Source organism: Cadophora gregata (genome assembly GCF_030347475.1).
Source record: "Cadophora gregata isolate MNR1 chromosome Unknown scaffold_3, whole genome shotgun sequence".
NCBI lineage: Eukaryota > Fungi > Ascomycota > Leotiomycetes > Helotiales > Ploettnerulaceae > Cadophora > Cadophora gregata.
In genome coordinates, this window is record NW_026695926.1 from 604,568 (window position 1) to 630,911 (window position 26,344).

General features: G+C 48.8%; 5 protein-coding genes across 5 annotated transcripts; 2 read left to right on the plus strand and 3 right to left on the minus strand.

Annotated features, from left to right (window-relative positions):
• Positions 1-4,062: 4,062 nt before the first annotated feature.
• On the plus strand, positions 4,063-5,222 carry ONS95_008748 (uncharacterized protein; the record flags this gene model as incomplete). The annotated part of the gene is made up of 3 exons (XM_058502295.1): positions 4,063-4,254; positions 4,322-4,395; positions 4,496-5,222. The coding sequence occupies 3 exons, from the start codon at positions 4,063-4,065 to the stop codon at positions 5,220-5,222; spliced, it is 993 nt and encodes a 330-aa protein (XP_058361223.1).
• An 809-nt stretch (positions 5,223-6,031) lies between these two features.
• ONS95_008749 (uncharacterized protein) lies at positions 6,032-7,459 on the minus strand (the record flags this gene model as incomplete). The annotated part of the gene is made up of 1 exon (XM_058502296.1): positions 6,032-7,459. One exon carries the CDS (start codon positions 7,457-7,459, stop codon positions 6,032-6,034), a length of 1,428 nt encoding a protein of 475 aa, XP_058361224.1.
• A 341-nt stretch (positions 7,460-7,800) lies between these two features.
• Positions 7,801-8,810, minus strand: ONS95_008750 (uncharacterized protein; the record flags this gene model as incomplete). Its single annotated transcript, XM_058502297.1, has 1 exon — positions 7,801-8,810. Exon 1 carries the CDS (start codon positions 8,740-8,742, stop codon positions 7,801-7,803), a length of 942 nt encoding a protein of 313 aa, XP_058361225.1. The 5' UTR covers positions 8,743-8,810.
• A 1,060-nt stretch (positions 8,811-9,870) lies between these two features.
• On the minus strand, positions 9,871-19,546 carry ONS95_008751 (uncharacterized protein). Its single transcript, XM_058502298.1, has 2 exons — positions 18,246-19,546; positions 9,871-18,194 (listed from the first exon to the last, which is right to left on the minus strand). Exons 1-2 carry the CDS (start codon positions 18,318-18,320, stop codon positions 10,272-10,274), a joined length of 7,998 nt encoding a protein of 2,665 aa, XP_058361226.1. The 5' UTR covers positions 18,321-19,546; the 3' UTR covers positions 9,871-10,271.
• A 2,916-nt stretch (positions 19,547-22,462) lies between these two features.
• ONS95_008752 (uncharacterized protein) lies at positions 22,463-25,174 on the plus strand. The gene has a single exon (XM_058502299.1). The coding sequence runs from the start codon at positions 23,683-23,685 to the stop codon at positions 25,021-25,023; it is 1,341 nt and encodes a 446-aa protein (XP_058361227.1). The 5' UTR covers positions 22,463-23,682; the 3' UTR covers positions 25,024-25,174.
• The last annotated feature ends 1,170 nt before the right edge of the window (positions 25,175-26,344 follow it).

Sequence of the window (26,344 nt, forward strand, 5' to 3'; positions counted from 1 at the left end):
CGCAAGCGGACTTCCAACTCCCACACTTATCTTGCCATTTTCATTTGCACCTCATCGTCCACCCTCAGGTTCCATTAACCGCGCCAATTGATTTTTATTTAAATCTCATTTATTTCAGCCTCCATCGCTCCTCCCAGTCATCCCTCCTGAATCCATCAAGCAAACTCCTAGACATGTTATCAGCAATTCCAATCCGGATACTCGTCCCCGCAGTATCCACTCAATCGCAAGTTTCTACCCAGAACAACTTTCCCCAAAGTCAAGAGTCTTGCCACAACATGGGCATTATTTACCTCCATAGTTCGAAGTATATTCATCCACATCATCCGATCCCCTCCATAACCCCATGCAATCCTATTCCATGTATCGAAAGACATGCCTCTAGGTCAAATTCCACATCATCTCTGTCTTCTAGAAGAACCATCTAAAATCCAGCATCCTGATCCGCCCAAGCCTCAAAAAATGTATCCAGCTTCCAGATATCAGACAGTGCCTGACGGCAGATCCGACCAATCGCATCATGAATCACGCATGCCATCCCCTCACTCCACACCTACAGTGTTCATCCAAAATCCTGGCTCCTGGGACACGCCTGACCTGTTTTTCAGGTTTCTTACATTGTGGAGACAGGACTCGGGGAGAAACTCTATCTCATCTCTCTTTTGAGTTCTTTCGAACCCTCATATGTAAGTACCATACGATGCAACGCGATTCGTCGGACACAGTTCCCTTTCACTTTCACCCCTCTTTCGTTCTGGAAACAAAATCCAGCTTCCGAACCAAGGCATCTCCCATTGATTTCAACTCCACCGTAAAACCAAAGACCTAATACTGCCACCCGATGACCCGGCAAACACGCCACCTCGCCTTACTCTCCTATTCCTCCCTCCCTAAAATCCCAAATGTAACCCAACCCCAGCCACAACCCCCAACCCTTCCCAAACCTTCTTCCATTCTTCAAGACCTAGCCAACCTCGTGGCATCAGCACCAGCGCCGTCGCACAGACATGCAACGAACATGGGGATCACCCGTTTCGACCTGCGGAAACGAAGTAACCTCCGATCTCATCCCATCCCTGTCAAACCCTGTGGCTTCTTTCCTAGAAAGACATTTACTCCGTAGCGGGGCAAGGATGGACTTTTGGGAAAACTCTAAATCCCTCTTCTTTCGCTTCCTTGCAGAAAGCTGTGAGATAGAGGCGGGAAAGACCTTGTTTGGTGGTTGGTGGGTGATGGTGAGATGAGAAGGAGAGAAGAGTGTTTGCAAAGATATGGAGGATCCTCAGAGAAATAGAGTTCCCATCCTGCAGAAGAACCAGGCAGATGAGAAGAATTGGACGAATCGCATTTTGGGATTATTACTAGTATCAGTGAGTGAGTGTGAGGTGGGGTTTTCCCGTGAAGGTAAAATTGATAGAGGATACTTTTGGCTGCACCTTACTGTAGCAAGGAAATGCAGATTGAGATTGAGTTTGCAGGGCTTTGCACTTAATCTCTCGTTTACGATCCAAATACTACCTGATCAAGCTTATTTTCCTATCAAGCTTCATGTTCTTTGACATAAATACGACTCTATTTCCCTGTCAACTTGAAGCCGTGGTCCGGGTCTGAAAGAGCTGGTGTGACACAGAGACGTATTTAAGGTATTGTGGACGTCTGTCGAAGGCCAGCCGGGAATAACTGAACATACCACATCCACAGTAATAATTTGTTTCTGTCTTCGAATATGTAAGTTTCAGAACAAAAAATCTCCTCAACTCAATTCATCTCATCTAAGATGCGATTCGCTCCCGTCCTCCCTGCTGTCTCTCCCCCACATTTCACGATTCCATTCAAGGTCCAGGTCCAGGTACGTAGTTCAGCGGGCCCCGGCCCAGCCTTGCCCTGCCCCACCAAGACACCTCCTGTCACACCGCACTCCCCAAATTCCCTTCTGCAGTCTGGCCATGCTGCAAGTAAGATTGACAGATCAATTGAACTTACATGCCTCCAAGCGAATCCGCCCCAGAAATGTAAACGACTGTTAGAGCCGTACTCGTACCCATCGGCATGCAGCCCGCGCGTGTGCGCGCATATATATCTACAATCCTGTCATTGTACATGAGGTGTGCAGCATGGCAAGTCAGCAAGCGAGGGCTTACCAATCGTATCTCTTGCTTCAAAGATACCTGTCCGGCTATTGCTTTGCAGTTACCAGCGGTGTATTCATTGCAGCATCGAACATCAAATATTGAGTCAGATATCAAAAAGGGCTATTTCCCATGCGGGTATGATCGCGAATGTCTTGCATCTTGCAAACGCACTCGTCAACCTGCTCAACCATTGTCGAGCCAGCCCAAGCGATTGTATTGTTTACTTTTTCGGGAAAAGTAATCGATTGGTCGCTTCTACGGCCCTTCCGGGCATTGAATGTCGTGCGGTTTATGCCGTTTGTCCTTGCTTGCTTTCTCGCCTTTACCTGCTGTTTGAGTGAGGTTTCGATGGCTTGAGATGAACACCGTGGTAGAAGGGCAGTTCAGGCCTTGAGGGACTGGTAAGATACCGGTAGGTAATAGACACCACTCCCTCGTTGGTATTGCTTCTTTTGATATCGCAGCATGTAATGGAGATCTTTCCCAAGAATCACTTGCATTCGCATGCCTGGATTCGCCTTGATATCGTGACTTAGATTTTTCCCATCTCTTGTCACCAGGTCTCACAATTCTCGATCCCTAGCGGAAGTCTCCACGTATTCCAAATCTCAGGAATTCAACGTCTCTAAGACACCACATCATGTAAAGCCACGTTTCCAGGTTACATCGAAGTCTGTTCTCTCATCCGTGACATCCCATCCCACGCCAAACAGCCCATCCGATCCGCAGATCAGGTTCATCCCAACGGAGGACCCCTGTCTCGCATCTCTCCATCGGGGGCTTTCATGCCTGCCCGTCCCCAAAATATCTCCACCAGTCTCAATCACAACAACCTATCCCATCCTCTGCCTCACTCAAGAGTCACGACCCCTGACCCTCGCCTGTTCTCAGTCCACCACAGTACTACACACTGCACACTGCACAGCACACTCAAGCGTCCGGCTCAGGGATGATGGCGTTCCAAAATACAATTGCGGCTCGGGAGTCCAGGGGTGCAAGGACATCTGGGAGGGACGCCCGCCGTGCCCGCACACGCCCGCTGCAAGACCCAGCCAATCGCATCATTTGTTGCCTCAACGCCAGTCTCTGGCCCGGCCCCCCACTCGCGAGCATTTCCCGAGCTGGACGACCATCCACCATCCATCTTCTCCATCCCATCTCCTACCTCTGAGACTCCTGCGAGATTCTTCCACTCGCAACGCACCGCAACGCAACACGCGCTTGAAGTCTGGGTTCGAACAGAGCGCCAGAGCGCCAGGACGCCAGGACAAGGTCGTAACATGACCCACAAATCGCACGAACTTTTGGTAGCGATAGAATATTCCATCCATCCATCCATCCTTCCTGACCTGTCCACACGAGGAGATCTATCCTGAACCCTGCTCCGCTTCGATGAAATTCAACTAATGTACGATAAGGTTAGGTAGAGACGGTGAGCCAGCTGAACATACTAGTCCTCGTAGGCAAGTATTAAAATGAAGGTATATATGACGGGCCCTTCCCTTTCTTCCATTCCCTCTGCTGCTGGTGGAAAAAGAGGACGGTTTCAAGACGTCGCTTGTTTCATTGAGTGTCCTGTCTATATTCCTCGCTTCACTACTCCCCCCTTCCCCTTCGCAATAGGCTTCTCCAGTTCCGTGCACTTCCCCAAACTGAAAATCAACAACCCGGACACCCGACTCGGAGGTTTATTTGGGAGGAAAGGCTTGTTCGTTTACGTCTATTTATATTCCGGGGGATTTCTCTACGTTGGCTTGGTTATCTCGAGTCAATTCAGATTCACAACATCGCTTTTTCAACTATCGCCGGATAGGTATATATCTGGGAAGGTGTACGAATGCTTGTCTTAGGATCACAATATTTGGATCAGCGGACACGAGATTATCTGCCTCGTAACGACCCATCACCATACTCATGTCATTCGGATAACATGACTTCCTCCCGCCGGCCCACACACGATCGCCCGAGCAGCAGTGAGACCTCATCACTTGGTACGACGACCTGCAGTAAAGGCCATGTGCATCCTCCTTGGAACACGACTGGAGTACTACGGATAGCGAAATGTGAATCCGTGTGTGGATTTTGCCAGAAAGAGACGAAGACTGCTGCGAATTTGAGGAAGGTGTGTAGTTCTGTCCTTTCCGGGATGTGGTTGGTGGAAACAGAGCGATGTCAGCTGACTTGAGAAGCACGTTGCGATACACATCAAAAATGAGGGCTTGAATTTGAGTATTGCGGAGGGATCAAGTGGAAGAGGGAGATTGTATGCATTGCCCATTAATTGTCTTAACCCGGGTCTTTCGATCGATCTTGAGATTTGATGTTGCGACGGCGAGAGACACAAGTACTAACACTTTCCCCAGAGAAATGCCCACCGCAACACTAGACCGCACATCCCGCTCGACCTCATCTTACCTCTCCTCACAGACGGACGACTCAGATTCCAACTCTTTGGACACAGAATCAATGTCCTCTTACAAAAGGAGTTTCCTCCCACCAAACTCCTCTTCGTCGTCCCACCAAAGCCCCGACGCCTTCTCCCCTTCTGCAGTCCTCATGTCCATGGCATCCACAACACGTGCATCATATCCCTCCTACACGATGTCCGCCTCCACATCTCCTTTCCAAGGCTACACTCACGGCGCAACATTCACCCACTCTCTGTCACACTCGCCTTCGCCAGCCCTAACACCAACCGCCTTCCCCTCCTCGTCATCCACACCCTCTCTCCCACACATCACCCACTCTAGCTCACATTCACACACGCACTCAACACCCACACCCGATCCCTTCCGTGCCCTCCGGGAGCATCATATAAATACCAAGTACGCCTGGACAGCCATTCCCTCCAGCGAGGGCTTCCGGATCCTCGACCTCTGCAAATCGCTGTCCGTATCTCGCGGCGAAGACCGAGTACCGTGCTATAACCGCGAAACGATCTTTGATGAGGAGTGGCAGGCGCATATGAAAGATGTGCATGGGGTATTTCTGCTATGGCCCGAGACGTGGATGAGGAGGATTGAAGTGTTGGATTTGGATGCGTTTGGAGGGGATATCGGGGCTTGCAATGATGTTATCATGGACAGTTGATCGGAGAGGGAACCGAACGGAGTTCCAAATTATGATAGATCGTCAAGAAGAATATTGCTGTTGGGATCAGATGGAGGAGGAAGCTTGACCCGAGTAAGGGGAGAATGAATGGCAGCGCGGTCCCACCTGCAGTCATGACGAGTGCGACAAAATTTGACTCCGTCGCCGCTGAGGACAGGTACGAATAATGAAAGATTGGAAGCATATGAGGCCCAATCTCTTCCAGCGCCGTTGGGCGAGAGCTCAGGCGTGGGCCGAGAATTGGACGGAAATGAAATAGAAACAAAGCAAACTCGGCTATTCATGGGTGGAGCATGTAGTCAGGTTACATATTCGAGGTGGACGGAATCGCCACTTTCTCACCTATACCCACAAACGAAGCACTGTATATGAAATTTTGTACCTTTGATTTCGTCAGAGGTTTGTGCTCTGCCCTGAGACATTCTGATATTGAAGGGAAGCACATTTCATCACGTGACTCCAACAAGCCTTCCATTCATGGTCACTTCGGTTCAAACCTGATACTTTGAGCTTCACAATGGTGAGTAGATAATAATCCATGGCGTTTCAGATGACAGCGATTCCGATACGAGCCAGTCATCCTAGCAATGAAGTGAACTCTTTCGGCAATAGTTGTCAAGAATCTAGTTTCGCCCAATCTAAAGTCATGCCATATATTCTCATTTATCTATTAGTTTCCTAGAACCGAGACTTACTCATCATAGAGTCAATCTATCTAAACGTCCAGCTTGCTCTCTCCACACCTACATGTCTCAACTCCTGACCCGTCACCTCTCTCATACCTTTTCTCACCTCCACCCGGCGCCACCGCCTCCACCATTATAACCTCTTCCATACAACCCACCATTACCGCCATCCCCCCAAATACCTCCATGCCCTCCTGGTTGTTGCTGTTGCTGATCATCTTCATTAGTTTGGCCAGGATTATAGTTTGGATCTAAGACTGATATCCGATGTGGGCCACCGCCTGGTTGCTGTTGTTGATGTCTCGATATGTTGGTTCCACCTCCATGGGGGTTGAACCTGCCGAATGGATCATGCACAGAGTTCGGAGAGTTTGCCATGCCTCCAGAGCCTCCTCCGCCGAATGGTGCGCGGGCAAATGGTGAATTCGACGGGCCAAAACGCGGAGGTAGATTAGAAAATGGTAGTGTTCCGGAGCCCAAAAACCTATTCTCGGGTTCCCACCGCAGACCCGTGTAGGGAGGAGGCATCGGCCTATGAGAGCCTATCAGTTGAGCCGATGATACCTGAAATTCCCAGCGAGTGAATTCATCCGTGGCTCGCATCGTCCTCCCTTCGCCTTCAGCAACCATCTCGTGGGATACAAAGTGACCACCTCCCGCACAGCGGTAGCCGTCAAGTCGCTCTTGCTCGCCACATGCTTCCTGGGTATATCTGTTCCATGAGAATCCCATAGGACAGGATCCCGCATGAGCCTTCAGCTTCTCGAACGCCCATTTCTCCTGCTCTATCAGCTCCTCGCCAGTCAACTCTGCAATTCGGGTTTGCTTCGCCGCCATTTCAATATCATGGTCATCCTTGAAGGCTGTCTTGAAGTTGGCAACACTTTTGACCTTGCTCTCCACCTTATTACTCTCGTACCGGACAGATGGCTCTACCTGGACACTTTGGTGCCTCGGCTTTGGTGCCTGGGGCTTCACACTCTTCTCGACCTTCTTCTCGACCTTCTTCTCGGGCTTCTTCTCCGCCTTCTTCACTTTCTCTGGTAGCTCATATTTACTCACAAACTGCGAAAAATCTGGCTCCTCCGTATATTCCTCTTCCTCTTTGACTGTCTCCACCTTCTTGTTCTTCTCACTCTTCTCTTTCTCTTTCTTCTCACTCTTATACGCAACGCTCTCATCTCTGAACATCGCACTATCCAACCTCGCACTCTTATCTTTTTTCTCCTTCTTCGACGATGGCACACGACTTTCGTCTTTGAACATGGCACTATCCAGCCTATCGCTTTTACCAGCCTTTGAGCTCTCATCCTTAAAGTACTTCGACTCCAAGATCTCCTGGGCTTCAGATCGATCTTTCGTAAATATACTTTTCAGCAACGACGTCTTCTCCTTCTTGTCGGGTTTCTTGCTGCTTTTGCGAGATGATGATTGGTACTCATCATCGGAGTCGGAATCGTGCTTGGAGGGCTTTTTGGAGGATGAGGGCTTGGATGTAGAGCTGGATTTGGATCCGGATGATGGTGCCATCGCTGGAGAGAACTATGGTAGGAAATGAGATGGGCTATTTAGGATGAAAAGAATGAAGCGACTGGAGTCTAGGAAGAGGTAGTGAAAGGCACCTGGAAAGTGAAGACTAAGAAGATGGATTTTATAAGAGTGTTTGTCAGATCTGGAGATATTTCTCCAGTCATTGGAGTCTCCCAGAGTCAAAAAAGGCCATCTTGTTGTTCTTCGTGAATGCAAGGGTCTCACCAAATTTGTCGAGCCACGTAATCCACGCAGGATATCCAATGTCAAACACCTATTCACGGCTATTCCATTCGAGTCAAGATATTGCCAGGCCAACAAATTCGCGGCGGTCGACTTTATCAAGTCTGTAATGCTTCTTTCAACACACTGTCATCTATCATCGTCGCCAAATCTGACCTCGAAATCGTGCCGCGTCTATCCGTCTTCGCAACCCATGCATCTTCTTCAACCATAACATCCAACAAATCCGCCGCTAAAGTCCCATTGAAGCTATGAATAGGCCACACCGACTTCAATAGCGTCACATTCATATTCAACGTCGACGCCACCCTTGAATACACTTTATCTGGTGTATCTCGATACAATGCCTCCGCCTGATTCAGCGCCTTCAAATATGCCACAATACTCTTCCTCGTCGTCGCATCCTTCAGTTTCTCAGCTGTAGTATGCAAGTTGAACACCTCTCGATACACCGAGCGATCCTGGAAGATTATCGCATTGGCACCCAGAGCTTGGGCGGAGAGCTCTAGTGTAGGCTCCCACATTCCCACTGCATCGACCGTCCCATGAGCAAGCATATATGGAAATGTCCCCGCTCCACATGGTGCAGAATTACACGTACTCCCCGCCACAACTGTATAATCAGACTCCTTCAACCCCACCGTAGCCAAATACTTCTGCACGAAATACGCCGCCGACGTACTTGCCATAGTCCCAATCTTCTTGCCCTTCAAATCCTTCAGGCTTGCAATACCCGACCCAGCTTTCTTGTTCGCGACAATGCGATAGTAGACTTCGCAAACGGTGTAGATGGCCCGGAGGTTCTTGTGGGAGGCGAAATTGCGGAGGGCTTGCGTTTCGGCATTGCTGGCTAGGCCGATACTGGTATCGCTAAAGAGGTTGGGGATACCGCCATTGATGATGGATGCACTGCCTTGGAAGAAGTCTTTGATGGCGATGACTTCGGGGGTATATTCGATTGTTGCTGTACTGCTGGCGATTTTTAACGCGAACACATATGTAGTGAGAAGGCTCAACAGAGTTACGATCGAGACACGCATGATCGAATGGAAAAGTCTGGGAAGTGCAAAGATTGTGACTTTGATTTTTCGAGGAAGACTTTGGCTGGAAATTGCTCCGTACCAGCACCAGATTTCAACTCCTCTTTCTGGATTCGGAGTGGAGAGCTGTAACTATACTGTTATCGTTCTAAACCCCCGGCAATCAAGATGCATAAATGCCGTTACATCGAACATGCCAATACTGCCAAAAGTTGGTATCAAGTCAGAAGACCCCAGCAGCCTTTTACCATGACGAATTGAGGCCAAGCTTTCTAGCGAAGGCTTGATCTTTCTTTAGCCTAACAATAAATATATTGAAACAATACTGGAAATACTTGTTCCTTTCATCTGCCGAGATATCATGGCTCCAGCAGGATGGCACTCTGGTTATATTCCTTGCTGGGGTTTAGATTGGACGAGATGCGGGGTTGTTATTTTCTCGCTTAGAGGATTCTCCCCTGATGGGACACTGGCTTCCATTCAATCATTCTTAAAACACTTTCAGAGTCAATCTCTAGAACTGCACACGATCTGTGGCGTTGGTTGTTGTTTCTTAGGTTCTCTTTTGGTGATCGTGAGATCAGGTTTTATGCCACAAACTCACTGCCTGGAGCTCAAATGAAATGATCTCATGACATAGTGGAACCCCGGCTCAGCACGTTTCAATGTGCAATCTTGTTGCCATACAGTTTCAAGAACACCAATCTCACGTTCATTAAGATTTCTAAAACCATGTTACGTGCTAGTCCATCTTCGCCCAACTCACTTCGATGTCAATTTCAGAAACCCAACCGACGTTTTAACACCATTCTATGTTATGACAACTCTATTCCATTGTATCGTCACCTATCCCTTCCACCCCTAAAGAGTAGGTTTTGTCGGTGCACGAGAAGGCAGAGTAAAGTGGATGCGAAAATGGCCCGAGCAGAGCCCCTTTCAAGGATGAAGACCTATTGAACTACCCTGCCCAAGCTTTTTCCACTCCCTTAATCAACGCATTAAAAACCCTACTCTTTGGGCGTGGAAGGGATAACACCTCACTCCATTATATAGATCTGTAAGTTCTATATATCGAGTAATTCGTTACTTGATAGGTGACGCACTTCATGAGACTCGGGAGATTGTTATGGTTGCACGCATGTTTGATATTACAACCTTTGGCTATAAATATATCCACCCCTATGACCCTTATCTCCACTTTCTTTCTTTCTTTCTTACACATTTATAGATTCAAATCTTTCTATCCGAAAATCTATGATATTGTACTGCAGTTTACAAGAGCTGGTATACATCCGTGGCCATTTTAAAATTTCCACGCCAATATCTTGGTAGTTGTGACAAGCGCCGTGAAAATGCCTGGTTCCTAAAACGCCAGTGTCAGGGATGTTAAGTCGAAAGACTTCGTGTGTCCAGCCATCTGAGATATACAGCCATAAACGCCATTACTGAGGGAGAAAAAGAACAAAAGAAAATTGAAGCAACACAATCGACCATATCCTACACCCTTCCGGAAGATCATATCTTCCAAATCAGAGCACCGCACCACTATCCCCTCCCAAACCTCCCCCGAAACCCTCACCATCCATCCACCCAGTCCCCACAACAGCCCACCACCACTCCCCCACACTCCACCCCTCACTTCCATCCTCTCTACTCCCCAACCTATCAAAAACGCCCACTTCAGCACCCCACTCCATGAAAAGCCTCCACTCCCAGTCCTCCAACGCAACCCTAAAGCTCTCCTTCAGACCCTGCAGATTAACCCCTGCTCTCAGCGCAACAACCTGTCCCACCGCAGCAAGAATCTTGTACCAGACTCGCCAGATTGGCTTCCCCGTCAGTCCATACCAAATCGGGATCTCGCCATTCTCGCCACCGCGCGGAGGGTCTCGGAACAGAATGTTTGAGAGGACGGGGTTGGCCTCATCGGGAATGTAGGAAGAGGTGGGGAAGATGTCGATATTGAAGCGCAATCTCTCCTTTGGGATCTTCTTGGTTTCATATCCGCCGTCTCCGAGCCCGAATTTGTTCATAGGGATGTTGGCGCCTACAAAGCGGATACGGCCGTGAGCTTGTAGAGAGGTGATACACATGATTGTTCCCTCATTGGCGAAGTAATCCGCTTTGACAGACTGCACGCCCGACGCGAATTGGGCGTCCATCCAGCGCTTGAAGGTCACTGCTTCGACGAACTGGTTCTCTTTCATGTGGCGGCGGAGAGACGTCGACCACGTGTCGTGGATCTCGTAGACGCGACCGTTCTTGGCTTTGTTAGCGGCGCGCTTCTTGACGATTTTCTGCGACGTGAGACTGTCGAGGACGTCGGACAAGAGGGACTTATTGAAGGAGGCGAGCTTGTTTTTGGCGAGGTCGCGGTCCCAGTCTTCGTTCGGCGTGATGGCAGCGGCGCGAACCCAGGATCTGCAGACTGCAAAGTCGTCGATTTCTTCGTCGAAGCTGCGACGGCGCTTGCGTGGCTGGAGAGAGATGGAATGTGGGACTGCGGCTGAAGCCATAATGCGCTTGTAGACTGCGGTGGTAATGCTGAAGTAGTTTTCTCTCCATGGACAGCCATCTTCTTTGACTTCGCGGAGATCGTAATCCTCCACTACATCTTCTCTGGTTGGTGGAAGGAAGATGGTCTTGTTGTTAAGCGAACAGTCCGTACTCTTCATCACCCAATCCACGAGATCGGCCCAGGGATATTCAGTCAAGTGCCCGTAATCGATGCGTGGGATCTCATTTTCCTGGTAAGCAATGAGGAATCTTTCTCGGAACTGATCTTCAAGTCTGGGAATGGCTTCCTTTTTTCGCAAGAGGATTCCATTCCAGACCTTCTTGAGGAAGTTCAAAGAGTATTCTGGGAAAATTTGTGAGACGAGAATCCAGTCGATCTGTAGATCAAGACCTCCTGTCAGAATGCGAATAACCATGACCGAGACTGCAAAGCGACTCTCCATGTCGGGTAACATGATATTGCTGCCCAGATTTCTTGATCGCTTCAGAGTCGATTCGCTGGGTGTGCCAATCTCAACGCCAAAGTACTTTCCAGCTGCGACGGGATCTTCGAAAAGATCGATAAAGTCCATGGCAAGAGCCGTATGTTGTCGGACGTAGCTGTACTTGCCGTCTCTATCTTCCTTTGCTTGCTTACCCTGCTTGACTGATTTAGAATCCTTTCGTTGACGCTTGCGCTTTGGCTCTTCTACTACTACTACCTCTTCTCCATCGGATACCAGATCAACGGCACTTTCAACATTGTAATCAGCATCGCCATATCCTGGAACGCCGAAACCCGGGATCCAAGAACAATCCTCTTGGAGGTCTGAATACGGAAGATTCTCGACTGTAAATGCAGTGGCATCATCCCATCTAAGGCTGTAATCTGCTGGCTGGTAAGTATCCAAGTGCTTGATTGTCCAAGAGCTATTGCCGGGTTCTTGGTTCTCATCAATAAAACCAGCGGCGATGAAGATCACGCCATTGTAGACCTGCGTGTAGTTCAAGTCCGCATCTCCATTAGGCGAATCAAGTCCATACGGTGCAGGTATAGTATCTAAGCCTGGGTTTCTTGGGGCACCAGCAGTCAATTTCTTTGGCTCATAGAAATTCAAGATCTCGACCTCAGTGAACTTTGGCTTTCTGACAGATTTTCTCGTAGGCGTCGCTCCAGATATTCTCGGATGATTAAGATCCGGTACGAAAACCTGCTTGGGAAAGTTTCTCGAGTACCGTCGAGGAGGCTTCCCAGTAGCCCGAGATATCTTTGCGCTAGAGAAATCTCCATCTGAGTCAATACCAGCAAAACGCACCGACGCAGCCCGTCGGTTTCTTTTCGGGGTAGGCTCATCATCATTCTCAGGCGACATGGCAGAAGAAGCTCTTCTCTTTCTCGTAGCATACCGAGATACAATCGGCAAGCCAGTCTTTTCGTCGATGGGGCTGCCTGACTCCATGGCCTCGAGGAGACGCTTTGATGGGACTGCTGGAAGGTTGACTCTATTCTTGACTGGAGGGTAGACGATTGGACGATGGCTATTCTCAATACGATTGAGGTACAAATGGGAAGTCGGGTTTCCTTCGGCTCTGCGCGATGGTCGAGAATAGATGGGATTGACTCCATGACCAAAAGGTCTGACTGACCATGATCCGTCAGGGGCTTGCAAGAAGGTTATCGGCTCGGGAAGACGCTGGCGTCTGGCGTATCTAGACTTGCTCTCCTTATCATCATCTATCATCCAGTCACCTTGCGGAGTGGGAGCTTGATCCCAAGCACCAGTCTCGGCATTTGGCATATATGCCGGAGCTGTACCCCAACATGATCGCTTAGCAGCAGCCAGTTCTTGATCGCGCCGCTTCTTGTCCTGGTTGATCTTCAATCGCTCGGCGGGCGAAACATAATTCGTCTTTGTCTTGATGTTCCATGGGTATGGGTTCTCGCCACCAGCCCTGATTTCGGCAAATCGTCTTCGCACACCTTCTGAAATTTTGGCATTGTGTCCTGCGTCTCGTCGTCGTTTGGGACCAGTGCCAGTCGATGTACGATCTCGCTTCTTCGATTTCTTGGCTTCAGAAAGTGCAGTCACTGGGTCGTCTTCTTCATCCAGATCCATGTCGTTTTCACTTTCCTGGCTTTCAATCTCGCCTTCTGCTTCGTCCATGAAGTCATCTTCATCCGAGTCGTCGCCGAAGTCGGGAATTGGAGACTCCTCTCGCTCTTCATCATCTGAATCGGCCAGAACAGTCAAACTCGGAAGCAACCGGGCAACAACGGCTTGCAGTTTGTCCAGAGCAGACGGTGGCGGTGCCAGCTGCGAGGGAACATATGCCTTTGGATGTGTTTCTTGAACCAGCTCCTTTATCAAATCGGCTCGATCAGTTACCATGTCAAGTCCGTTCGTGGTCAAGATGCTGCGAGTGATAGCTCTAGGGTTTCGATTGCGGTCCTTGAACTCAAACTCGACTCTGGTGAAGGTCTTCGATGCAACAAGGTCATCGACAGCCTTGGCACAGAGCTTGGACTCTGGTAAAACCGTGGTAAAGGGGTGTTGTTTTAACCAAATTGCCGCACTGGCGAGCCATATACTATTCTCAGCCGGAAACATGCCTTCGTTTCTTTGTACCAATTGTGTCACAACTTCCTCATACCATTTGCTGTCCAAGGCCTTGGAAGCCATGGTAGTGGAAATCTCGTAGGCTGTTGCCAGCTGAGAGGTTGGCGTGATTGCGAGGCCAAAGATCTCTTCGTTACCGCGATGAATACGATCAGTGAACTCTTTGACGATTTGATCAGCCACCTCGGCCTCGCGATTCAAAGCTTTGTATATCCTTCCGGCCTTGCTAGGTGCTGGAGCTTTTGAATCAATCTTTCCATGCTTCTCGAACCATTCTACCAGAGATGCATCACTGTCTTCGTCAACGTCGTCATCGACTGGTTTTGGCTTATTTGGTTTCTTTGCTGATCGTGGAGGACGGGGTGTTTCGGAAAAACTGGCAGATCGACGTGTCCTAGCATATCCCGATGTTGCGTTGTTGCGAGCCCAATCTAGAATGGAGTCATCAGAATCACCGTCTGCATTTTGATATCCGTCCTTAACGGGCTTGGGTTTCCTAGTAGTGCGTGCTGAACGAGGTGCTTCTTCACCATCGGAGTCGAAGACTCTCTCAACGGTGACCTTTCTCACTGGTCTTGGAATCAAAAGTGATTCGTCCTCGCTGGTACTCGATCCTTCCAGATCATCTACCTCTACAGTACCTTGTCTCGCCGACTTAGCTACTTTGGACTTCTTCTTCCAAGGAGTCCGTGGAGCATCGTCTATAGAGACTGCTCGATCTCCCTTGGACTTTCTTTTGTACACTCTCTTTCCCGTGTCGGCTTCTGGGTCCCAATTCGGATTGCACTTCGTCTTCGCCTTGTTGAGATGGTATTCCAAGCCATTTGGATTCTTGAATCTGTCTCCGCATAGCTCACAGAGGAAAGGTCTGACTTTTGCTGCTTGGGCTTCAGCCACACTGGCAAAATCCCCAGCACTAAATTCCGATGCGATCATTGCTGTGACAATATTTGTGCGCATATTCTGTGCAACATCAGTCTCCGATGAGGCATAAGTGAAGCGATAAGCTTTTTTCCTATTCCTCTCATCCTTTGTCTTGACGTGCAACTCCATCGGGAATGACCCCTTTGCGGACATAATTGGATTTCCATTCATGTGAAAGACCTTCATGCTGGCCATCGGCAGCTCGGGCGGGACTTGATTCAGGGCAAAGAATTCCAAGTATCTTTGATCGGCTGACAGAACCAGGTTGCCCACAGCCTCCTTGTATATACACGGGAATTTTGATGCTCCATCGGGAATCTCCACATCCTGGGCTTCAGCAATCTTGGTTCTCAACTTTTCCTCCGGATCAAGCCGAACTCTGGGTGTCGCCAGTGGAGGAATGGTTTTGGATTTCGGAGCCTTGGCTTTAGATTTTGCGTTTCGATTCCCGCGAGCTTTTGGCTGCGATGGGGTCATCTCCGGAGTTTCCAGGGTCTCAATATCCCCGCCAGCATCACGAGACACAGATTGGGATGGTGTTCCACGCCGCTGTTGTTCGAGGTCAATGCAAGCTAGCCCGTTCACGTGCTCAAACTCTGCAGTTGGGATGATACCCGGCTGAATAGGACTGGGATTTTCATAGTCCATCGTTGGCCGACCCAGAAGGGCATCCTGAGGAAAAGAATCTTGGGGTCGCATTGGGGACGATCCATCGAACACAGCTGAACCAAGGCCTGTGAGTGTGCTTGTTATGTTGCCAGCAACTTGCGGCGAACCTATTCCAATAGGCGTATCGGGAGGTAGTATGCTATTGTCAGCCGTCGTTGGTGCCAGACCAATATCTGGCGTGCCATCAAATTCCACTGAAGTACTTTGTGCTGCATTGTCAGGTAGGTTGCTCGACGAGGTGGCAGGCTCGTCATGAAGGATGATGGCGCCTTTGCTCTTCCCACGCACTCCACCTCGACCACCACGTACGCCTCCACGGCTTCCTCTGCCACGGGCACGAGTACTTGATTTTCCTCTTCTGGCTGTACCTCGGCTGTTACCGCTTGGTGTGGAGAGATCTAGATTCATGAAGTCGAGGAAGTCAGAAACGTCATCAGGCTTGTAAACCTCATCTGGACTGGCTTTGGCTGAGGTAGCCTCTGCCGTATTTGTGTTTGGTCCGGTGGGTTTACAAATCTCTTGTGCCTTGGTACCCCTCATCTGGATGCTTTCAAGACTTGCTAAAGCAGGTTGAGAAAATGAAGATCCACGGATGTGATCTTGCTGAGGAACAGATTGATCAATGCCACGTGGCTGACTCGGAACCAGTCTATTCTCAGAAATTGCCTCTGGAGTTTGCGATGGTGCGTAAGGGGATCTGTAAGAAGAAATCGCCTTGGTTGGTTGGAGAAGTTTGAGGGCAGGAAACTTTTCTAGGACTTCGACTGACGAGCCCCGTAGTTCTGTGGCCGGGGGCAACTGGTTTTGAGTTATAGGAGTAGCAGATTTGCCGAATGTACTGAACGGGGATGCTGGAGGCTGAGAAGATCCACCGCCAGATGGTCTCGATTCGACGTTATCTGCAAGTCCAGAAGAGCTCAAGACGGACTCAGGAAGAGCATAGGGACTCCGATAGGTTCTGGCCGGAGATTGACTCAAAGCTAGAAGGTTAAGAGTGCTCTTTTTTCTCGGGGTAACTAACGATCGTGCGGTATGTGTAGATGAAGGGTCGGCAGTGTTAGGATGAGAAGAAAGTTTAGGATCTGGTGAAGCTGATGAGAGACCATCGTTTTGTGGAATTGCATTGCTACCAGCTACAGGAGACATTGCTGAATCGTCGAAGTCTGCAGGAGAGGGAGACCCATATGGTGTTCGTGAATCTGATGGCGTGAAGGAACTTGCACGACCATGGTAATCGTATCGCACTTGATCAGCGTTGAGCTTTGCTACTTCTGCACCTTCCAAAGTCCAGGCGGTTGACCAGCTGTTGGGGTTTTCGGGAACAGGAGGAACTTCGGCTTCCAGTATTGAGATGCCCGAGTACTCGCTTTCCGAATCATCTTCAGGATACGCCTCTCCCCATTCTTGAGTCAGAGATGGGTCGACCTCGCCTTCTGTAAGTGTCCGCTTCTTAACCACCTTCTTTCTTGGTGTCAGGTCCACACCCTCAGATTCCGCCTTACGATTCTTGTTCAGCTTGGGGATCAAACCTTGCTCTACAGCGTCATCGGCTGATGTGAGTCGTGCTTGAGTCACTACCGGCATGATCCGTGCTTGCCAAGTATCCCTTCCGTTTACCAGTCGATTTGGGTCCTTCAGCTCCGGTGATCTGAACACCACGAGAGTAGAGTGTTTCTTCTTCTTGAAATGCTGAGGCTTCTTGACCTTGACGCCGGGAGGGTTGATGTAGACTCCATCCTTGCCATCTGCCCAGTCCATGTCAGCCTGTGAGATGAAAGTTGCTTCCGGTAGGAGTTCGCCAGCACTGAATCTACTGCTAGAACGACGAGCTGCTGGATAAGTTGACTCGACTGGATCGGCCTCGTCGGCAAGAACCTCGCCTTCTAAAGGGACTGAGGTTGGCTCCAGAAGGGGGGTATCTCTTCGTCCTGGTTGATCATCTGCTGCAAAGGTTTCAGGAGGGAAGAAGGGAGCCGGGCTGTTTGTGACAGGAGCTTTGAGTAAAATCGCGTTTGCCAAGTCATCGGAGTCATTGTCATTGAGAAGAACGGGAGGTGGTGCCGAGGCAGGTGATGTTTGTGCAGGAGATTCCGTATGCAAACCGTCGGGAGCTATCAAAGCAACCGAGTCAGGCGCACTCTCCTGGTCCTGCACAAGTGTGCCTTCTTTTGGGTGGTATCCTTGACTGGGCTCGACGACTATCGTGTCTGGATCCGCTGAGGCTGTGTCGATTGTCCGCGATCCTTGTTCGCGAGAATTGAATGTAGATGTATCTTCGCTCGCAATTGGTGTGGATATGCGATGTGTCTGTGGTGCGAAGGGCTGATCTTGAGGCAGCGGGAGATAGGAAGGGGTCGTGCGAGGTTGGTCTGCAGTCTGGTCTTGAGGAATAATAGCTGATTGACGTCGAGTTTTGCGAGGTTTGGACGGCGGTCTATTCTCGGAAGAGGGTGATTCTTGAGGGGCCAAAGGGCTGGAAGCAGCCTGGGGTCGACGACGAGTGGGACGGGATGCGGATGTAGCAGGAGAAGTCGCAGAAGATGGCTGGCCTTGTGGAGGCAGAGGAGTGGAGACAGCACCAGCTTGTGACTGACGTCGAGTCGAACGAGATGAAGTAGCAACGGCGGGTTTCGGAGTAGTTGGATAATTCTGCGCGATCAAAGAAGTCGACGCAGACACATCTTTCTTTACCTTTGGAGGACGGCCTCTTCTTTTTGGAGGTGGTTGAGATGACTGATCTCTCTGCTTTGTCGTGTCAATTGAGTAGCCATCATGTGAGTTCTTCTGGATACCCACCGAAACTTGTGGATCAGAATCAATAGTTGTGACCAAGGCATTCGACGAGGCAGCAGCATGGAAGCCATCTTGCATCACCAGTCGAATTCGGACGTCTCCTTGGCCCACAAGCAAGACGTCCGTCAGGGTCAGATTTCGATATGGCGACTTGGTCTCGTCCACGAATTGGACATCGGCTCTAGCCGTGAGAGTCTTCCAGGTAGCATTCTTTGCATCTGGATCAGGAATGAAAGACTTGTCGAGTAGACTCGAAAGTTCATTGATGGATATGCCTAGTGATGACTGTTAGCTTCATTGCTGATCCATTCTAGCCCAATACGTCCAGCCCAACCAGCCTCCAGCAACTCTTGAAGAAGACAAGATCTTAATCAGAACAGAACAACGGTACTATTAGAGATGACTATCCGCCCCTCCCCTCCAGAGCATCCCGTCGCTCATTCGAGCAAAAGCTGCAGCGAGCCGTCACGTGAGATGACTCCGACCCCACCAGCAAAGTGGGCATGGCGGACGACCGCTGAGCCAGCACAGCACTGCAAGCAACGTTCTACATGCCCTTCTCCCCCCAGATCCGATGGATCTCCATCGGAATCAAGCAATATCCAATCGCATTGTCGCGCCCGCTCCCCTCTCCACCCTCAAGCAGCAAAAGCGAGCGACCAAAAAATCATCGAACTCACCTTCATGCCCAGCCTTGCGCAGGTCACCCAGCATCCGCCCAATCACCGGACCAGGATTGTCAGACATTGCGATAAATGTTTCTTGATCATTCTCGAGGGCGTGAGAGACGGTGGGCAGTTGTGTGATGTTCTGATACCGAGCTGTGTATTGTCGTAGTTGTTAGAGATGGTCGCGGAGCTCGATATTTTTTGATGATGGCGGGGTCGAAAAGATGCCGAACGGGCCAGCAGCCAGCCTCATCAATGGAATGGAAAGGAGACGGACGTGTGGCGTACTCGCTTGGTTAGCCAATTGTATTGATACGAGCTAGCGGCCGCTTAACATCACCAGCCAGACAATGAGCCAGTCCCGACTTCTGTCCCTAGGTCAATGCGCCAGTCTCGTCGATGCACCCCGGACAAATACACCCTTATGTCCTGTTGGAAAAGAAGTTCTCTCAGCTGCATTGAAGCATTCGTAGTCGGAAAGTATCTGTATGTGGAGAAATTATGATATTGTTTTGGACAAGGAAGTCTTCGAGATTGTTCCACCAGACAACATGTGAGGAAAAGTAGTCACAGGCTCTTTAGTTGTAGCATATTTCAATTGCAGCAAGGTTAACATTTAGCAAAATACAAAATCTTGAACCATCGCCTGTCCCGATTGGAGACGTTCAATGGCTTCTCCGTCCATCAATCCATGTATGTAAGCTTCTCCGAGAACCATATTAAATCCCCCATGCGGCCGCACAACAATCGGTGTGCTACAACCAAACAGAATCGCGATCTTGTCACCAACTTGCATCTGATTCTCGTCGGTATCAAACATGTTATCTGGTCCCCACCCTATGTACCCATCCATTGTGGTGATAAATCGTCTTCCTTGGCCAGTCCGATTAATGCAGCAATATGCTTCTGTGTAGTCATACTCACTTGCCGGCTCAGGTATCGTATCGGAAAAGTAAGTATCCAGGGGCTTGCCAAGCACCCTGAAGTCCTGATTTGCCATACGCCACCCACTCCAGCGAAAATAATACCTAACTTGGTTCGCCAACCACTCCCAGCCGAAATCGTCAAACTGTCTCTGTGCTGCTTTGAAATCCGCTGGGATGTTCGGGATAGCAAGCTTGCCTCGCACTTGCCTTATAACCTCCAGCTACTCGATCAACCAGAAGCGTTCTCCATAAAGCTTCAAGTACGGCTTCAGGAGTATGATAGGCAGTTTTGATGGATCTTGGTTGCCGAATCGTATCTTCAGCCCAAGAGAAGTAGCCCTTTCCCCTTGCTGCAAGGCCGTCAACTACATCGACCATGAATCCTCAACATGCGAGAAAGAGGCCATGGTCAGAATCTCGAACCTCCATCGAAACATAGCCACTTGCTCGATACGGCAGTGCTAAGCGATCACTTGGCGTTTCACCTCTGAGGCCCCAGAAAGGTCCGAAATGCTTTCAATTACCCTCCCGTGCCGTACCCTGCCACGCCATGTCCAATCAGGCGCCCACGAAGGAGAATACATCTGACCCCAGGGATTTCCTTCCCGAAGAACATTCAAGTTCCCTCGAACAACGATAAAATATTTAGTGATGATGGCAAACACCTGTGCTGGGGAGAGCGACTAGTCTGGAACGATAGTTTGTGCCACTTCATGATCCATCATACCAATAAGTCCATAAAATTTGTCTCTGGGTACTTGGAATTCATCTGGCTTCGCCAATTCCACGAGCTGTCCAAAGCTTGGCTGACCTTCACCACTTTCTGCTAAGCTCTACTCATACCCCACAGATTTCAAAACACGAGGTGCAAAGCTCGCGGTGCTCCATAAGGGGCAATCTCGTTGTTCTGGAGATATGGTCCTCGCCTCCTGAGCCATGACTTCATCTTATGCCGTCTAAAGATACTCGAACAAGAAACCTGTCCCAGACAAAAGGTCCCCCCTTGCCAGATCGATTACCTTTTTAGCCAACTGAATTTAAAACTGCATTAAATGTATCCTCTCAACGATATTGCACGACTTTGTCTAGCTGCTAACAGTGTTAAGTGTGACGCCGCGTAGTATATGTAGTGTAGAGACACCCCTTTTGCCCCTAGCTGGCTCGGCTACAGCTACAACTGTCCCCTTTGGGAAGTGCCTCAGCTAGCCCCTTTTCTAGAGTATATAGTTTCAAGAGCCTCCAAGCCTCTCTCTCTTCTGTAGCTTTAGATTCTCAAGAGACAACCTTTGTCTTCATATTCTATTGATTAGCATGTAAGGCAGTACTCCACGTGACGTCCTGTCTTTATAGCACTGGTAGTCACATTAAGTGAAGCTGCTTGCTTCTCAGCAAGAAGAAATAGCGATGTCAGGACGCCATGCTCTCAAATACATATACTCCATTTGAAAGTGTTTTGAGAACTCGTGCCACGTCTATACTATGTTCAAGCATTCCGCGAGCACAACAAGGGGCACAGTGACCAAACTTTAGCGACGACTATAAAGTTACATATGAGATGACCACGAATGTGACACAACACTTCAACAAGCAGCCAATCCCGGACAGCATACCGCATGTTGCTGGTAACGGCGACTGAAGAAGGAAGGCTGACGAATGCTGGTCTGTGCCGCAACATGGGTTTAGGTTATTAAAGGTGTAATATTATCTTCTTTAAATCCATGCCGTCATTCGTTAAGTCATACTGCTATCCTGCCAGGCATGAGGAGAGACCGACAGGTGGCGTGACAAGTGGTGTGCGCGTAGCGACACACCTTTGTTGGAGATCTTGCCAGCATACAAGGCTAATCTGTGTTCGCGCCAAGCAATTCAGTGGCGAAAAGCTTTCCACGGCTCCTACCGGGAATGCGAATTTGTCGATCATCAATTTCTGGATCGAATGCTCTGATTTCTTGCTGCACTAGTTCTATTGACAAGGACCTGGAATCTTTCGATGCGCCGGGTCCTTACATGAGCTGGCTATGGAACAATTCTCCATAGATAGATCGAGATCTTTGAAGCTTCAAGGCAGTCTTCTTCTGTGTAAGCTTCCATCACCGGCTTGGTAATCCAATCGTTGTTAATTCTTGGGATCAATAAATGGAACGTTTTGTATCGCGACTCTGAGAGACTCACGACGGATTTACCTGTTCGAGATGATCATGGTTGAAAGCCAAGCATGTGAAGTTGTTTACTACTAGACTCTTGATCATCAAAGTTCCCGCTGACGCAGAGGGACATAGGAACAGGGTTTCTGATAGGTAATCCAATATCATTTATAGAAGACAGAGGGGGAGGGATGTGCCTCCCGGTATGCTCATGACACAAGCTTATTTCTTATGCCAAGATTCAAAAACATCCAACTCGCAGACAAGCAAGTTCGTTCATGGCATTAGGAAAGAGTAGTCATGGCTATTTGCTGAAGGGAACAATATTTAGAGTTGGAAAGTTACAAGAAAAGTACTTGCAAAAGTGGTTGGCAATATTTAACTTGTGGTGAAGTCCAAGAGGTGATGGATGCGGGCATGACGTATCTTTGTGGCCTCGCCACGTGCCTCAGGTCCAAACTTTCCACAAGATAGTTGAAAGTACAAATATCGGTTTCCATCCCTCGTATGTAACCCTCAATCAGGCTCGACCATCAACAAACATGGCTATTCGACCTCTTCAATTCCGTAACCTCTGGAAGCTTGGTCTACCGATGGCTATCTTCGCTTTCGTCAGCATAGCGCTCCTGGTGCGTCGACTCCGAACGCACCCGACGGCAAACGGGGCTTCGATTGGATTTGTGTCATTCTTAGCAGCTGTTTTATTTATGTTGGGAATCCTCTTGTGTATGGGATCTTGTATGCTTCGAGAAGCGCAAGCCGACCTGGTCCCGGGCACGTGGGGTGTAAAGATCAGTGTATCAACTTCTACACCTGGCAGAAGTGGTAGCAAGTCACGTTCTAAAAGATCAACCGAGGGATGACTCTGAGGTGATTGAGCCTGGATAGATTATTTTTGCGAGTACATTATCTAATTATGTACTTAGAAACCTCGGATTGCATCTCAATGAGTCTCAATCGCTACCCTGATATCTTGGGTTCCCATCAAACTTATCGAGCATGGATTATGAGAGGTGCTGCAACAGTTTTCAGTTGCATATATTGTTTTACCTGAGATCGCTGCGTTAGTGATTCTATACGGAATCAATCGGATGTCTTCTGGTCTCGTCTCTCCCTATGTCACTTCCATGTGAAATTCTTCGGCCAGTTGACTGTTCATCGTTTGCTTATCCCAGTCGGTTAAAAGGCACAGTCAAGGCATTTCCGCAGCGTGCTCTGAATGTTCAGTCGGTTCGTGGAGTGTAAGTCTAATTGATGTACGATCTGCAAACCTCCCGCCCCTAGAGCCTGTCAGCCTGTTCCGGGGTGCCGACTAGTGCGTCTCTATTGATAACCAGGGGCGGAAGACCGGGCCAGATCATTCTCTCCATCGCAGAACAGCATCTGTACTGGTTTAAGATTCTTGGCTGCTGATATGTCTGATGGCTCTGACGCCTACACGTACGTCCTTTCGTAGATTGAACCCTGCTCTTTCAGCAATATCATTGTAACGTAGCACTTTGCGGCAAAGAAATTGCGTCTTGAGATTGTCGATAAAGTCGTCACTACCATTGAGCATTTTGATCGAAATTTTTGGTAACGGTGGGGAATTCTAGAACCTAAATGACATAAATACAGTGCTGTCCCTTGGAAATAGAGGTTTTGTTCTCATCACAACAATTTCCAAAAATCTGGCATACGTTCAATTTCAATACCACGTACGATGCAGTTGACCTCATTCTTGTTATTTGCTGCTCATGCAGTCCAAGCAGTCGAGTTGGACTGGTATGTCAGCAGAGGCTGCCACGGGGAGAGACTAGACTCAGCCTACTATTCTACCTTCAGCAGCGACTGCTACCCCGTCAGCGAACGTACAACAAACGCCGGGTCTCTGATTTTGGGATTCAGCGAGCCCTCGGACGTTGGGCTGCAGGTTTTTCTTTACAGTGATTCCTCATGCAACAACCTATATGAGGTCCAGGATAGCACAGTCTGTGTTAATGACGACGACCATGAAGTCGGATCTTATCAGATTGCTGCTAAGGCCATCAGCAAGAGCCCTTCCTACACCACCAAACGCAGCTCTGAATCTATTCAACGCGGCCTTGACACACTCTTCGCCGATGCAGGACTTGACATTGTCACTAGAGCAGATGAAGATGATCTGGGCCCCCCTAAGACGTACGACATCGGAATACACAATGGATCCGACAATCGGATCGCTCTTGTTCCTTCAGACCATCCTTATCTCGCCGCCAGTGGGTTTGCCGTTGTCACCGCTCTAACGATGAGTTCTCTCGTAACTGGATGCTACGAAGTTCAGAATGCCACACCTGTGGGCAAGTACTCGTGCGCGGCATCATTGGCAGCCACCGTAATCTCTTTCATGTCGACTTTATACCACAGTTATCAAGGCTACAGAGCCATCAGGGCCACACTTCGCAACAACAACATTGAGCTCGGTATCAGAAGGCCACGGAAACGAGGTCTGGAGAGCCAAACCATGACAGTATCGCACGAGGAGTACATGGAGTACATCCTAAACCTTGTTGGACTCCAAGGGAAGCACCTTGGATATACACAGCGCTACAATACTATCGACACGAAGACTCCAGTTTATCATTTCTCTATGGATGGCGCAGAAGCTGGGATGCAGGATTATGTGTTTACTATCTCTGCTGACGACAATGGCGAAGTCAAACATTCAATCTCCTTCGCCCACGATGTCAAGATCCACAAGCGCTCCAGTTATTCCTACCAGGGAGTATCCGTCAATGGTGGTCTGGATGTCGAAGCTTGCCAGAGGACAGCAGGAGATCAAAGTGACCTACCAAGATCTAATGCTAGAGCTTATTCATACTTCTACGATGACCTTACTTGTCTTCTATCTTCCGATGAGCTTCTCAATAGCAACTACATCTCTGCCGATATCATGGACAGGGACGGTAAAACAGATTTGACTATTGGAATGTCTCCGTTCAGAGGTAACCAAGCGAATGAGGCTGCGGCAAGACCTGCATGCGACAATACTCATTTCTATTTCACATCTAGCTGCATCAACTGAAAAGTTTTCTCGGGATATTTCAGTTATCTCAAGACAAATAGCAGGGGCAGTCATGGTTGAATGTCTCTTATTGGAAAGTTTGGAAGGATTAGTTAGGATTCACAGTCATGGCCCAACACAATGCCAGTGATTTTTCAAAAGTGATTAAAAGTACACAAATAAAAGTTTTTGCCCAAAATATTTCAAGAACCTTGTTGTTCATCCACGACATTACCGACTGATTGTTTCTGAATTTTACTGAAAATGTCGTCGAGCATCACTAGTTCGCGGAAGACTTGCAAATTGTACATGCCGTCGTCGGGGTGTACCGCAGACTAGGGAAAGAGATATAAAAGTGGTGAAAAAAGAGGGGAAGGGATACTTAGGGACCTTACCAATCTAGGGAATCTCGCTCGAAACATACAGACAATTAAAGTATTTCAGACAGAAAACAGGTTAAAAAGGCTTGTTTATAGACAGTGTCCGCAGAAAGTGTAGTCCGTGTCTACCGAAAAACCTGTAGGGGGTGCTTGTCCTAGACGATCTCATTTTAAAGATTGATTGCGTTAACACTCCCCTCATAGAAGGGCTCATCTTCGAGGTGTGAAGTCGGGTTTGACACGGGGGGGGGGATGAAAACTTGTAGTGACTTTCATCGACACATGCGACTGGAAAGGCCCTCAATGCATAAGGGCGCATGCGGATGTGTCAATCCTCGTCTAACTCTCCCTGCAAGTATCGGAGAAGATTACTCTCATTTGCCTCACATAGATTTATGGATAGCAAAATTATCCTTGTATTCCCCGTGCCTTGTTCAGCTGCTGCTTATTTGAGACGAATGATTAGTTAGAATTGCTGGTGGTGCAACGATAGCTATCTGGCTTGTTTGAACATTCCTGCTAGTCCTGCCATTTTTCAATAGCTATCTAAGCAATAATCGCTTGGCTTTTCTTGATTCGGATTGTACAATGGGGATTCAGGCACCGGTTTCAGGAGACAGGTTTAGAAGAATTTAACACGTGACTGTGACCTATCAAGATGCTTTGTTGCAACCGGGAGCAGAAGCATATTTGGGTACTCATTTTCAACCATTTCTTGGTTACTAATCAATCTCTAATCATTCCGATGTTCTAGCAAACTGGGCAACATGTTTTGACGCCAAGATAAACCACCCGAGGCTTCTCGCTTAGATGTAAACAAAGCCACTACAATATCTCTAGGTTATCTTGGCATGCAGCAAGACATAGCTACCGTGTGAGAGAAAATGAAGAGATATCAAGGTATTCATTATTGAAAAATGGAGCTTGAAAAGTTGATTCACGGGAAAAGGTATAATCTCCAT

Excerpts from the sequence above, each read along its gene's own strand:
- ONS95_008751 (XM_058502298.1), bottom strand. The coding sequence starts at position 18,320 with ATGCAAGATGGCTTCCATGCTGCTGCCTCGTCGAATGCCTTGGTCACA. Across the intron at positions 18,195-18,245 it reads ATTCTGATCCACAAGTTTCG|CAGAGAGATCAGTCATCTCA; the intron begins GTGGGTATCCAG and ends GACACGACAAAG.
- ONS95_008752 (XM_058502299.1), top strand. The coding sequence starts at position 23,683 with ATGCAGTTGACCTCATTCTTGTTATTTGCTGCTCATGCAGTCCAAGCA.